This window comes from Schistosoma haematobium, chromosome 2, assembly GCF_000699445.3.
Source record: "Schistosoma haematobium chromosome 2, whole genome shotgun sequence".
Taxonomy (NCBI): Eukaryota; Metazoa; Platyhelminthes; class Trematoda; order Strigeidida; family Schistosomatidae; genus Schistosoma; species Schistosoma haematobium.
Genome location: NC_067197.1, coordinates 9,177,000 through 9,190,699, shown reverse-complemented (window position 1 = coordinate 9,190,699; position 13,700 = coordinate 9,177,000). Strand labels below are relative to the sequence as shown.

Below are 13,700 nucleotides of genomic sequence, written 5' to 3'. Positions count from 1 at the left end.
AGAGGGACCACGCCTGCATGGTCGAGCCATGCCATCCGATCAACTCCAGTCCATTCAATTCATTGTTCGCGCCTTCTCCATTGTTAGGTATTTCTCCGTGTTAAATATTGAATATCTATTTTCTGAGTAGTCTTGTGTGGTTATGGTCAAATGCCACTACACTACTCTCCCACTAGAATCAACGTGATGTTGGTTCGATACCAAATTGGATGGGATCGTCGCGCACCGGAAGTTACCAAGGATAATAAGAATCCTCCGGGTATTGGTAAGCTGAAAGATAAATCAAAAAGAAGGCGGCAGCATCTGATCGGGAAATACATGTAATAATTTTAAAATATCTGCCTTCATGCTTAACATGCTTGAAAATAAAAATTTGGGTGAAGATTATTTGAACTATAAAAAATGAGATTACAATAATAATAATAATAAAACGATGCGTGTTAATAGCCGTTGGTTAACAACTTAACGTATAGGTAGTAAGTATTTTGTGTTTAGAAATATTGTGATGAATATTGTAGAAATGTTAATATTGGTATTAGTTTTGGTTTAAATTATGAAATCAAATAACGATTATGCCGTTAAGTTGTCCATATGTGTTGAATTCCAATTACATCTGTATTAGTAGGCTAACTGAAGGAATAAAAGTATACCGTGGAGAAGAATTCCAACTAGTGTTCCAGTTAGTTTGATACGGTTTATTTAGTTACGGGGAGATTTTCTCAACCCCGTGTTTACTAGACCGTGATAGAATTTAGTAATACTACTAATACACATGAATGGTTATCAAAATAAAATTTAAATACCTGAGTGATAATTATATGAATTTTGGACAGATAGCTAGGAACAAATCGTTAAACATGAGTGTATTCGTTAGAGACATGCTCTGGACTCAATGTTCTGATCTGCGGCAGACTATTTATTTATATTTATACTTGCCGGCTGATTGGGCATACAAGTCAGTTGCAAGTATGCAGTTTATCATAAGGCGGAACACGATTTAATTGAGATATAGTGGTTATAAGTTATTGAAATCAGTTAAGCCTATGTGTCATATTACTAAGTGATGTGGTGCTGCAAGATGTATTTAACTAAATGAGTTTTTACAAGATGATTAATAGTGAGTGACGCTCATGTGATTATCAGGAGTACATAAGTTGTAACCAAGGGGAGTACACTCCCAACTCATGTCTATGATAATGGCTTGAACCTTAGTCAGTGTTGGGGTAAATTCGACATTGTTGTTTTCAGTTTGCAGGAGATTTGCTCGACTGCTTATACTGATTATTTGCATGCATGATTGTGTCGCTAAACCATCAATAAGACTGACAAGGTTTTGAGATATTTACTGAATGAGCAACTGATAGAGAAACATACTGTAATCATCTGTAGTGAATGAAGATAAAAGAAAAACAACACTAGTGATAATTATAAGTCAATTTGCTGACTGATTATGTTATTATTTTCATTAATATTATCAATCATATTACGTGATTGTCAAGTCGTGACAATGCTTTATGACGATATCCTGAAACTATTAAATTTAACTAGTTATGGTGTTGATTGAGGATTAGTCAGTGGAAAAATAGGTATTGTTGCTTTGGGTGATTCGAAATTATCAGAAATTTATAACGTTAAAGAATCAGAGACGCCTAATTTAATGATAAATTTCAATTCAGAAATATTCGTTTAGTGTTAATTCTAGTAGGCTACGGAGTTTTGATTTTAAACGTTTGTTTAGCCAACAGCTACCTAGGGATTTAGTTATTTTACTAGTGCAGTTGATAATACCTAAATTTTTAATCTTATTATCCAAACTATGTTCACATTTTAGGCTGCTAATATGATAAACCAATACATAAACTTAAATACGATTAGCAACAACGACTATGATGGGCTTATTAATAAATGTTAAAGGCGATCCAGATGATAATTGTACATTTAGAAGACATGGAGATATAGTGTAACGTATGTATGGGCCAGGTTAACATGCAGGTTGTTGACGTATATGACGATTTAAAAATAATGAACATGACCAGATAAATAATTTTAAAGTTAAGACTGCTTGTGAAACTTCAGGCAGGAATATGACGCATTATAAACATTCCATAAGAAGTCACTGCATTTAGCCTAGGGACACTGGAAAATATATACATGTTAAGTACAAAAATAACCCAGTAAAATAGTTGAACTCGCCTGGATTATTTTTGAAAATTAGATTAGTCAGTGGACGACATATATAACGCCATTTGTGAGGAGTAGTAATGATCCAAAAGTATCCAGGATAAAACATGCAGTATGGCAATCACTTCCAGGGTGCTTGATGCTGTCGAGGTTTTGGGACTCACTCTGATCAGAACAACTGAATGAATCCAGATAATTGTGTGTGCCATTGAATGAGCCATCGTATTTTTTTGGAGAAGTGTCACCCTTGTTGTTTGGCAATGGAACTCGAGAATATGAAATTAGGCAGGCAGTGGTCGGAAGAAAAGATATTACAAGATAGTGCATAGTTTAAAACAGGATGAGGTGTTAGGTGAAGGAACACAGATAATTAGATCCAGACAAGTATTTAGTCCCTGATTGCACTGTTAGTCAATGTATATTTACGCTATTTACAGGTCATATTTGCTAGAGCTTGATGTTTAAACAAGACTATGTCGCTGAAGCATGTAAATGCTATTAAAGCTTGTTAACAAACCATCAAAGCTAATTAGTTATAAAAAAGACCAGTTTTTATCTATTGAGCTAGTGTGTCATGAGGACTAATCAATATAACGTTACAATAATGCATGTGAGCATTAATCAGAGGACTATTAGAATACAGGGTTAACATAAATATAAAATCGATCGAGAAAGTTGAAGTGAAAATAAGGATTAATAATAATAAGTTGCGTTTCTTTAGTTGGGCTCACCAATGTAGAACTATGGTCTACTATGATATTAGTACTGCTCTAATAATAGACCTAATCGTGGAAGTCACACCATCGACTACACCAACTCACTGTAACGTATCAATTACCAATACATGATGTAGAACAAGGTTAGGCTAGAGAAAGAACAATATATTTAATATGAATAGAAGATATAAGGTAACATTCAGAGGGACCACGCCTGCATGGTCGAGCCATGCCATCCGATCAACTCCAGTCCATTCAATTCATTGTTCGCGCCTTCTCCATTGTTAGGTATTTCTCCGTGTTAAATATTGAATATCTATTTTCTGAGTAGTCTTGTGTGGTTATGGTCAAATGCCACTAAAGTGCCTCTTCTCTTCTTGATTTACATAAATGATCTTCCTCAACAGGTAACGTCAGATTTATTACTTTTTGCCTACGACGTGAAACTTTGGAGATAGATACGCAACCAAGACGATACACAGGCACTTCAGGAGGATCTGACTCGACTTCAAAGTTGGGCAGACGATAACGGACTTACCTTTAACACTTCAAAGTGTAAGGTAGTCCATCTGCGACATGTTGCAAACTACAGTTACAACTTAGGAAACTCCTCTCTAGTAGTATCCCAAGTCGAAAAAGATTTAGGAGTCTTGGTGCCCCATGATTTGAAGTCTTACGCCAACTGTGACAAAAATGCCTTCCGAGCAAACCTTGCACTGGTAACGTTGAGGCGCATTTTTGGCCAGTTTGACGGAAGAACTTTCCACACAATCTTCAATAGTTTCATCCGTCCCCATTTAGAGTACGGAAACATAGTACTCCCCCCTCACTCCAAAAGGACAAGGTCACTTTGGAGCGTATCCAGCGGCGAGCCACGAAATCAGTTCGAGGACTCAAATCTAAGCCTTACGAAGAACGCCTCCGTTCACTAGACCTTTACGCATTAGAATATAGGCGTCTTAGAGGCGATTTATTAATGGCTTATAGTATTCTTAACACTTCTGGACATCCTCTTAAACACCTACTTAAGCTTAGTTCGAATAACAACCTAAGGGGTAACACCCAGAAACTGGAAACACAACATAGCAAGACGGAATGTAGACACAATTTCTACTCCTTAAGAGTTGTCAAAAGCTGGAATTCGCTGCCAGCCGAGCTAGTCCAAGCGACTTCTCAGGAGTCCTTCAAGAGGCAACTTGACCTATTCTTAAGGACCAAGAACAGCATCACATTATGATTTACCAATCTCTTTTCCTCTTTTATTGTTAACATACCTAGGTTCCTGCCTGGAGGATTTGGTGATCCCCTGCTACTAGACACGGAAGCCTGTTAAGCGAAAGCTTCTTCTATTCCAGTCCACAACCATTTGAACCATTTGAACCATTTAATCCCAATAGACTTTCGTCAAGGTCAAAGAAATATTAAAACTGTACGTTACTTTCATGCTTATTTTGTGGAACGCTTCTGCGGTATTTTGCCTATAATAAATGCGAAATATTTACTTATTTTACAGGCATCAAAATTTAAAGTAGCCTCAAGAGACCTTTTTAGCTTGCGATTAATAAGGTGCACAAGGAACTTTCAGTACGGTCCAAAACTTAAAGCTAACATGTAAGGAGTACTGCGTATTTATCAGCGATAATAAGTCTCATTTATTTGTCAAAGCTATCCGGGCCTTTGGGACCCTTTTTTACAGAAGAGTCTTGGATTTAATGCGTAGTGGAATTGACAGGAACTTTGAGCTGATTCAAGTAATCGGAATGTCAGGCTGACTAGTTGATTTATATAAGAATTTAGCTTTGAACGTTAACCGCGACAATCATTAGCATTCACCGGATATGACTACTGTCCCACGTTTTGGAACAGAAAGTAACAGTATTATTGTATGTCCAAACTTTCAGAAAAACCAACCGACTTAGCGTAATCCAACTTCATTTCAGGATCTTGACGATAATATTTTTTGAAGAATAATAAACTGAAACCTGGACAGCCAAATTACGGTTGATGAGTTCACTCCCATGTAATACCATTCTGTTTCTACATTGTTTTCTCCAGTCAGTAAACATGTTTAAGTGGAATGTAGGCTTCCTACCTTACTTTTTGCGTAGATGTCTAATAAAGTAGGGGACTATGGAATGTATCTTATCAAGCAGTAAGTCTCATCCATAAACACTTCTATACGTTCTGGTGAACTCACTATTCTAGGAAACATAAAACGACATATTCAGGTAGGTTTTCATCATACATAGGCTTTAACGTTCTAGGGATTAACTTTTTTCAGTTTTTTTAAACCGGATCCATAGCCTACTGTCGTAGACGGGGCTGGCTGCTTTGTTACGGCACTTACGTCGTTAAAAGGTACTTACTGTACATTAAAGTAAATGAATACGTCATGTATTCTCTAAAGAGTCCCATAATCCTGTAGCTTCCAATTTTCGTCAGTTCTAGCATGTTATGTCCAACCACAGAATCCAGGGTCTGAATCAAAAAGGTATTACAAGATGCTAGGCTGTTAGAGTATCTGCAAATGTAACTCACCTACCATTGTGGGTCTGTTTCTCAAACCAAAAATTCATATTGCTGTGTACTTAGTTCTTCTGTTTGACTTCCCCAATTTGAGTGATAGGAACAAAAGTAACCTATATCTCGTTAGTTTCAAGTCAAGTACCAACAGTTTAATTATATCTCAAGGCAGAGTACTCTTGTACTTGGTCACTAAGTTGTGCTAGCTATCGCCGATTTAATAACATCTCATAACAGGTCTCCACCGTTCTTATGGTCAGAAAACAAAAAAAAATTACTGAAACAGAAATCAACTTATGATTATAACAATGGTTTGTATTTTTTCAAACCATAAAACTTAATATTTTGAGTTATCTGTTAGTAATATCCTAAAAATCTCTCGTTACTAGTCATTATTTCCACATCTGTTAACGGTGTATACTATTATGCAAATGTACTGACTATTGCTTATCGATAATACACTAACCTTCCAAATTCTATCTCTTTATTATATTTGCATTAAACTACTATATATTTCCTATTGTATTTCCCGTCCATTAAAATGTATCTAATATTTTTTGGCTCAAATAAAGTTCTTTACATCCATTAACTCATCTAAAATAGGCTTTTCAAGATTATCTGTCATCAGCTTTAAAGCAGTTCATTTTGACTCGGTCGTATACAACATAGGACTTAGCACAAATAAGCAGTGGCTTTAGATTCCGTACTATATCATCACGGTGAGACAGAGTTGGCAAGATGAATCCCAAAGGGGTTCTAATAATAATACTAGTATTAGTGGTAGCAAGAAAGGTTAGACACTGGCGAGTACGATTTAAAAAGAAGGGATAAACTTGAGACGTAAGGAAGAGAGAACCTCGACTAGATGATCTGCATCTATCTAAATGGGCTAGTCCAATAATGAATAACTATCTAGATTGGTACCATGTCTTGGTTTGGCCATCTTTAGTTTTCTCCCAACCCATTCTTACCCTAGCTCACATTTTGCAGTGAAATAGTCGGTGGTTGGCCTACACAACAAGTACTCAAGCTGGCCCAACATATTTGTCATCACTGTTTAGTGATCTGTCCCTAAACTCATTACTTTCAATTCATTTTTATCACAAAATGCGATTAATTCTTCGAAAAGCATTTAAATTTTCAAAGCGAGAGCAAATTGACTTATTTTTTGCAGAGATGGATTGATTAATCTAAAGACTGATACACAAAAATCCACTTATCATATCTATTTTTATCATGTTTGTGGTCGACCAACTTTTCAATTATGTACAAGTCGGCCCATTCTCTTTACCACCGAGTGATGTTAATCTTTGTTCTTTTTATCTTACTCAGATGTCGTTTCGTGACTCAGTAGATTATGTGTCCCAAGATCGTATCAGTCAACTTGCTCGTACTTATTGGATTACAACACCAGGGTCATTAAAAAATAGCCATTCATCAGCATGTCCAACAAACAAATACAAACCTTTTCAATCAAGTGTGATGGAACGGATTTATCGTCAGGAATTGCTGGCCTCTGGATTTTCACATCGCCGATGTCTAGCTCTTGAATTGAATCAGTACTTAGAACAATGGCTTTGGCCACATTTTGAACCAGATATTAGCAGCCGTGCCCATGCTTTATCAATCTGTGCAATGGTTAATGAAAAAGCCCGTGGTCGTGTCCCGATATGGCCGGTTAGTGTAACAATTTTTATAAACAAGGCTGTCTGCGAACTATCCCAAATGATCAGTTTTACCGTATATATATATATATACTTGAAGCGGTAATGTCGAAATATTGTTTTGCAATATGTCAAACAGATCCTTCAGCATTTCGTATTACCATAGAACAATTAGTCTTGTTGTGTCTAGAGTAAAACTACAAAAGGGAACCGCAACCTTATTTTGATATTTAATGACCAAATCAGTTGCAGTATGGACAACTGTAAATTAGCTTTTATATGGTAGCTAATGAGCATATGAACTAAGTTTGAATCAAAGTCTGGTATCAGATGGGAAATCATTGAAAACTAGGGTGCACTAGACAGATATTTTTTCTCTACATGGAACTCTCTAGCAGTAGGTACACCCTTGAACAACTTACCAGGAGTCAAACCCTGGGCTGAACTCTTGTTGTCCTTATTTCAAACCTCATTCAATTTAGAATCCTACGTTACTGTGATCCACTGCCGTCAGTAATAAGTATCTCACTCTCGAAAGGCTTAAACTCCACTACTCATTACTTGGCGAATCCATTTTAAAGCCAAGGATATGATTATTAATATTATAAAGTTATGGGGTTCATTATGCAGAATATTTATTGAGAAACCAGTTTTCACCATGCTAAAGTATGTTTAAATTGACGTGTATACTTATGTTGAATGTTTTGCACTCCATTTATTTTGATCTGATGAGCTATGTGGTATAAGTTATCCTTATCCAATGTGCATAGTCCACCCTTAAACAAGTACATCTGTACAAAACTAATTTACATTTCATAATTTTACTAGGCAAATGAAGTATTTACTAATTAGGTATAGTTTTTAATATTCAATTTTCAATGAAACTATAAAATTGTTTATCTCGATTAGAGCTTGCGTAAATTTGTCTAAAATAATGTTTCTAAAACTTTAGTTTATAACTAATATTCGCAAAATAAATAACAAAAATAAATGGAAAGAACTAGTAAGATTTTCATCTAACACAAGCGTAACATTTTAAGAACCTCATTATATTTGGATGGACATTTCATACATTCTTTATATGGAATAGTTGTGTTACTATCTGGGACCAAGTAGTTAGAACTTTTTCCTTTGTCTAAGACTGAACTAATTACATATCACTAGTTAAACTTAAAAAGTAAGACTAAACATTACGATGTTATTTGAGTGCGTCTATTAGAAATAGGTGTCTGTTACTCAAAAATGAATTTATGAATTCGAACCGCAAACTGATTTCTAGTGTTTCTCTATTGGGTTCCACTGCTATAATTTGCCATAGATTAAATGTAACTCCATCTACCCGAGTACAAGTCAGTGTATTTGATTTTGAGCTATACTGTTTGTATGAGACTGTTAGTGATACCGGTGGCTCCGAATGTTGTAAATGGAGCGTGGTTTGGACCAGAAATCTACTAGCTGGAAAATAAATCTTTTGACCACTAAGTCACCTCTGATGGTTTAAGTGCCACCTTTTTTAATTAGTTTAGCCAAATTTTCATACTACATCAACAACGTCAAACAGAAATGCATCGTGAAACAAGGAGTATTAATCAATGTTCTCTCGGTTTATAAATATAACCTCAAAACTGGATTGTGAGTAAAGCAACTTTCCATAGGTATATTTGAGTAATACTGTCCTAAGACCTAACAAAGTGTTATGACTTTCGAAACTCCGCTAGACCCTTCTTGGTGTCGATAACTGTCCTTATACTACTTAGTCGTATTTCAAAACTAGGTAGTTGCTAAATACAACTAATAATTCTAAAGTTAGTAGTTCCAAAACATCAGTTAAGTAATAAACTAATTATCGGAGGCAACTGCTTTTATTCGTTTCCTAGAATTGAGTGAGAAACATGTCGAACTGACATACTAACTTAAAAGCCTTGAAATAATAATATTCTTTCAAGTAATCAGTGTTAGCATATATCTGTATTATTTTGGTTACTGTTATGTTTCTTTTTTCTCTGAATATTCTAGACTTTTGTAGCTACAGCGGATAAATTTAGTGGACTTATTCATCGTGTACTGCATATTCTACTTGATGAATCTCCACAGATATTAACGGTTAATCCACTACTCACTGAGATCAACACAAAGTCTAAAGATGATGATAATGATGAGAAAGACAAACACCAAACGTCTGACGAATCATCAAATCCAGTACAACAGAAAAAATGTATTCTGGAGCATATAGTTCTTATTATTTTCTTATCACATTGTTTTACGAATTTGGCTGAAGTTGGTGTATTACGACGTAGTCTTCGTGAATTATATAGTTTAGCTATTTGGCAAGATCATCTTCAACCGACTCGTTTAAGTCTTGAACTAAAATCACATCCACGATATGCTCGCTTATTAAAAAAACTACAGAAATATCGTGATACAAAAGTTTCCCCCACTGAACGAGATAATATGGTATTTCAACATTCATTTATTCCACGAATTTTGGATGTGTTTTTAACTTTGTTAAATTCAATACCTGAAAAGGATGAAGATAAGGTATGTAACTATTGATTTTCGATTTAGCCTCTGATTTTTGAAAAGCAAAAGTAACTAACATTGTGAAAGGAATTGGATTAATTTTGTTTCGTGTGCATTTAATTTCCAATATACGAGCTGGAGTAGGTTAGAAGAGAGCTGATGGTGTCCAAACTAGGACATCAAGTCATGAATCTATTGACTGTTAGTCTGAACCAAGTTGGTAAGTGCAAACTACGAAATCGGGATCCATGTGACGATTGTGATCAATGGTTGAACATATTAGGTAAAATATTTCAAAATTGGTCTCAGTGGCGCTGCTCTATTCATTTTCTATCTTGCCCTAGATATTGAGTCTTAATATTACCCATACTTTGTATGCCATCACTACATTTGTTCTTTTTGGGCCATATTGTTTATGTGTGCTTTTTCTTACTGTCATTGAAATTACTATCCCGATTCATTTATTATCCATCTTGTTAACTTCACCTCGCCTTGCTGTTATGGTATAATAACTTGAACTGATGCATATTTGTGCTAACTCCCAATTTGATTCATACTAACTGGTCGAATGAACAGTATCATTAATTAAAAGTAACAATAAATTACAAAATAGGTAAAGTACTTTGGTAAGCTTATCAAATAGTCATCATTTCAGAAATTGATGTAATTATTCGATGCAAGGTCAGTTTTTCATTCACATCACGAGGTTTTCCTAAATAACAAATGGTTCTCTTCAATTCACGCAGTTGATCTTATTTCAACAGAATACTAAATACCCTATTGGTTGACTATCATGTCGGTTGTTTTTCCCTCTTTCTTTGAGGAGTATTGTGTTTCCAAGCATTGACTTCAATAAGCATATGGTGTACTACTCATTCGATCCTATAGAAACGAACTATTTCGTTTAATAAATATACTTATGTTCGTAGTATACATTAAACCAGTAGCATGATTTTCACAGTACATTTATGAGAGTTCTTTACACGAATTAGTGCGCAAATACTAACTAGAGTAAATAGTTTATACGTCTTTTGATTTTATTCTTTTGATCAAAAACAACACATCACTATCACTGAATAAGGTGAGGAAACATTGCAACAAACTTTCTTGAAGTAATTCACAGAAAACTCGTACTTGCCGAAACTTGTCAGTCAAGCTGGTGTCAAATATAAAGAGCCTTTTTTCACCATGAGTAGATCTTTCATTGTGGTGGTAGGCTAGGCATTTAAGTGAGCCACTAGACAGTTAATAAAGCTAGTTGTTTATTTAAATATATTTCTCAGTGATGACTAGTTGTGGGTTTAAACGGCGTGAGACCTAACATTTGTGGAGTATAAGTCACTTCTATGGTTACTAGCTCGTCTCTTTTCAATGCCTACTGGTATGCACAAAATTTAGGTTCAAGTTTTTGGACAGTTTCTAAAATATAAAACAGAATCTTTTGTCGTGTAAAGTATCATACAACCATACTGAATTGTTTTAATTTCCTCTCCTTTTCTTCTAATTAAAGCCTATAGAACCTTTGTTGATTCACTACTTAGAACGTTTCATTTTATTGTTAATCGATTTGGAAAGTATGCTGCTTACACGTCGAATACTAAATGTTGTTCTCGACGACAGACACATTGTTGTATATTGTCAGAAATCTGCACTTATCAAACGTCCAGATGGGAAGTTATTTTCAGAACTAGTTGATTTGTTAGCCTTTTACGCTCATTTTCATATTGATGAAAGTACTGGCGAACCATTGGATGAAGCGGAAATGGATAAAAGGTAAGTGTTTTTAAAAAAATCTTTCCCACAAGTAAGTCACAGCACTAAGTTTTATTTATTGACTCAATGTCCATGCAAACACAGAACTCTAATTTCATTTGCGATGGTTTGAGTTATCCTGTTATCGATATTTTGACTGAAATTTGACCAATGGTGCTTAGCGTATATCCATCCTGTGCCGATTGCCTCAATTTAGCCATTATGACACAAGTTTATACAGAACATATGAAATGAGGCTTTCAGTTGACTCCATGACATGCATTTCGTGACATATGGAACTCGTCAGCTGGATGTACCATTACAAATTAAGTTAAAATTCATACATGCTGTACAAGTGAGTGGCTCAGTAGCTAAGTGGATAAAGTATTGTCGTTTGATGTCAATAATGCTGGGTCAGAGTTCTTGAGTGGACGTCAACCCTGCGATGCAGGTATATCCAGCTGATACGTCCCAAATAGGATGAAACGTGAATCCTCTATTCTGTTGGATACATTCCATCTACTCTATACGGATATCTAATGTTTGTATAAATAGATTCTGAAATGTAGTTTCATTGGAGCACTCGCCCAGTAGTTAGGGTATTTAATTTTCACGTTCAAACCCCCTCCATTTACTTCGATTCATCCAACGAGTATTAGTAGTGTGACTAGGTACATGTATCTGTATCTAGTAAATGAGTCGATAATAATATCATTTATTAATATATTACAGTGAAACAGTTATCAAGAATTCCACTACTCATTACTATTAAACGTTTTTTCCCTAATGAAAGTTCTATAATTTCATTTATTATTTGTTTTGAAAAAAACTTCTATCATTCATTTGTTTTGTAGACACTGTGCTAAGCTAAGTAATTTACAATTGAAAACATTTGCATCGCATAAAGATAAACTTCTACCATTCTCTGTCTCACATCCTGCGGGGATTGAAACTGCACAATTATTACGTAAACATTTATCAGTGTTAGACAGAGATCAACTTTATCAACTAGCTTCATGTTTTGGTCTTGTTACATTGAAAAAAGAATCTAGTCAAAATAACGAAGAAAATAAGATTGATGATGATAATGATGGTCAATTACCACCTGCAAAACGAATTCGTTCAAATGATCAAGATATAGAAGAGTTTAATTTAAGCTGTCTTAGAGATAAATTGGAAGCTAAATTTATGGATAAAGATTTGATAATTCGAGTAAGTGCACATTTTTAAATAACTTGTGTGTATAATAGAACCTACCTGTCCATACACACTGAGCTACTAAGTTTTTTTTAGTGAACTTAATGTAATATCTTCGGTCCTACTGCTTATACTTGGAAATAAAAACTACTGTAATTCGCAAGACGCAAAATGAGAACAAGAAAACTGGTAGAATGAAGGTTTATTAACTCTTCAAAACATGACGTTGTTAAAGCAAACACATTCATTTGTATGCTGATTTTACAAACACTTGATGATTAGCTGATGAGCATCATATAAGTGAACAGAAAGGTAATATCCTCAGACTATCAGCATCTGCTGCGAAACTGCCTTCCCATAACAGACTGGGTGGGTTACTAAAAGTCAATCCTAGATATAACATCCCTCACCTTCCCTTACGGATTTCCGATTTTCAAGTCTGTCAAGAAGGAACATCCTTTCATAATGCAGTCAACTGGGAAGTAAAAACCGTCTTCATACCCTCTAATAACACTCAAGATCATAAATCACGAATTATAAATGATTACGCAGAATAAATTGCCGAGAATTATTACTTTTTTCTACGGACAATAAACGGCTCGATAGTATTTTTAAAAAACGATTTTACATTCTCCGAAGTACTTAGTTAATTTTTTTTTTCATTCTTGACCTCTTTCTGTCCTTTTACAGATTTTAATTCATCATTTTGCTCGTCGTCAATCTGAATTGGAATATATCAACAGTTTATCATTATATCCTACGGAAGATTTAATTTGGGATGAGAATCGCGTCCCAACGGAATACTATTCTGGTGAAAATTGTTTAGCATTACCAAAATTAGGCTTACAATTTTTAACTTTACAAGATTACTTACTAAGAAATTTCAATTTATTTCGTTTAGAGTCAACTTATGAAATCCGACAAGTTAGTTCCATTACAAATTATTATGAATATTTGTTCATTTCATACTATCTGTCTTTCTATCTATTTATTGTACAATAGTCAATTAATGGTGTACTCTTCGTATTTTCAACCATTATTTCATCACTTACTTCGATCTAGGGAATCAGATGGTAGTAGCAGTTTCTTTCAACTTCACGAAGTAACCCTACTTAGACTACCATTGCAAATTAAAAAAAAACATAGG

The 13,700-nt window shown here is 34.8% G+C and overlaps 1 protein-coding gene across 1 annotated transcript in view; it reads left to right on the top strand.

Annotated features, from left to right (window-relative positions):
- The first annotated feature begins 4,305 nt into the window (after positions 1–4,305).
- The window catches only part of MS3_00006156 (uncharacterized protein), a 38,856-nt gene continuing 29,461 nt past the window's right edge, over positions 4,306–13,700 (top strand). The window contains exons 1-7 of the mRNA XM_051214270.1: positions 4,306–4,366; positions 4,411–4,508; positions 6,753–7,097; positions 9,101–9,622; positions 11,115–11,377; positions 12,211–12,568; positions 13,244–13,477. Coding sequence (XP_051067422.1) covers positions 6,753–7,097; positions 9,101–9,622; positions 11,115–11,377; positions 12,211–12,568; positions 13,244–13,477 — 1,722 coding nt within the window. The 5' untranslated portion in view covers positions 4,306–4,366; positions 4,411–4,508. The remainder of the gene's footprint in view (positions 4,367–4,410; positions 4,509–6,752; positions 7,098–9,100; positions 9,623–11,114; positions 11,378–12,210; positions 12,569–13,243; positions 13,478–13,700) is intronic.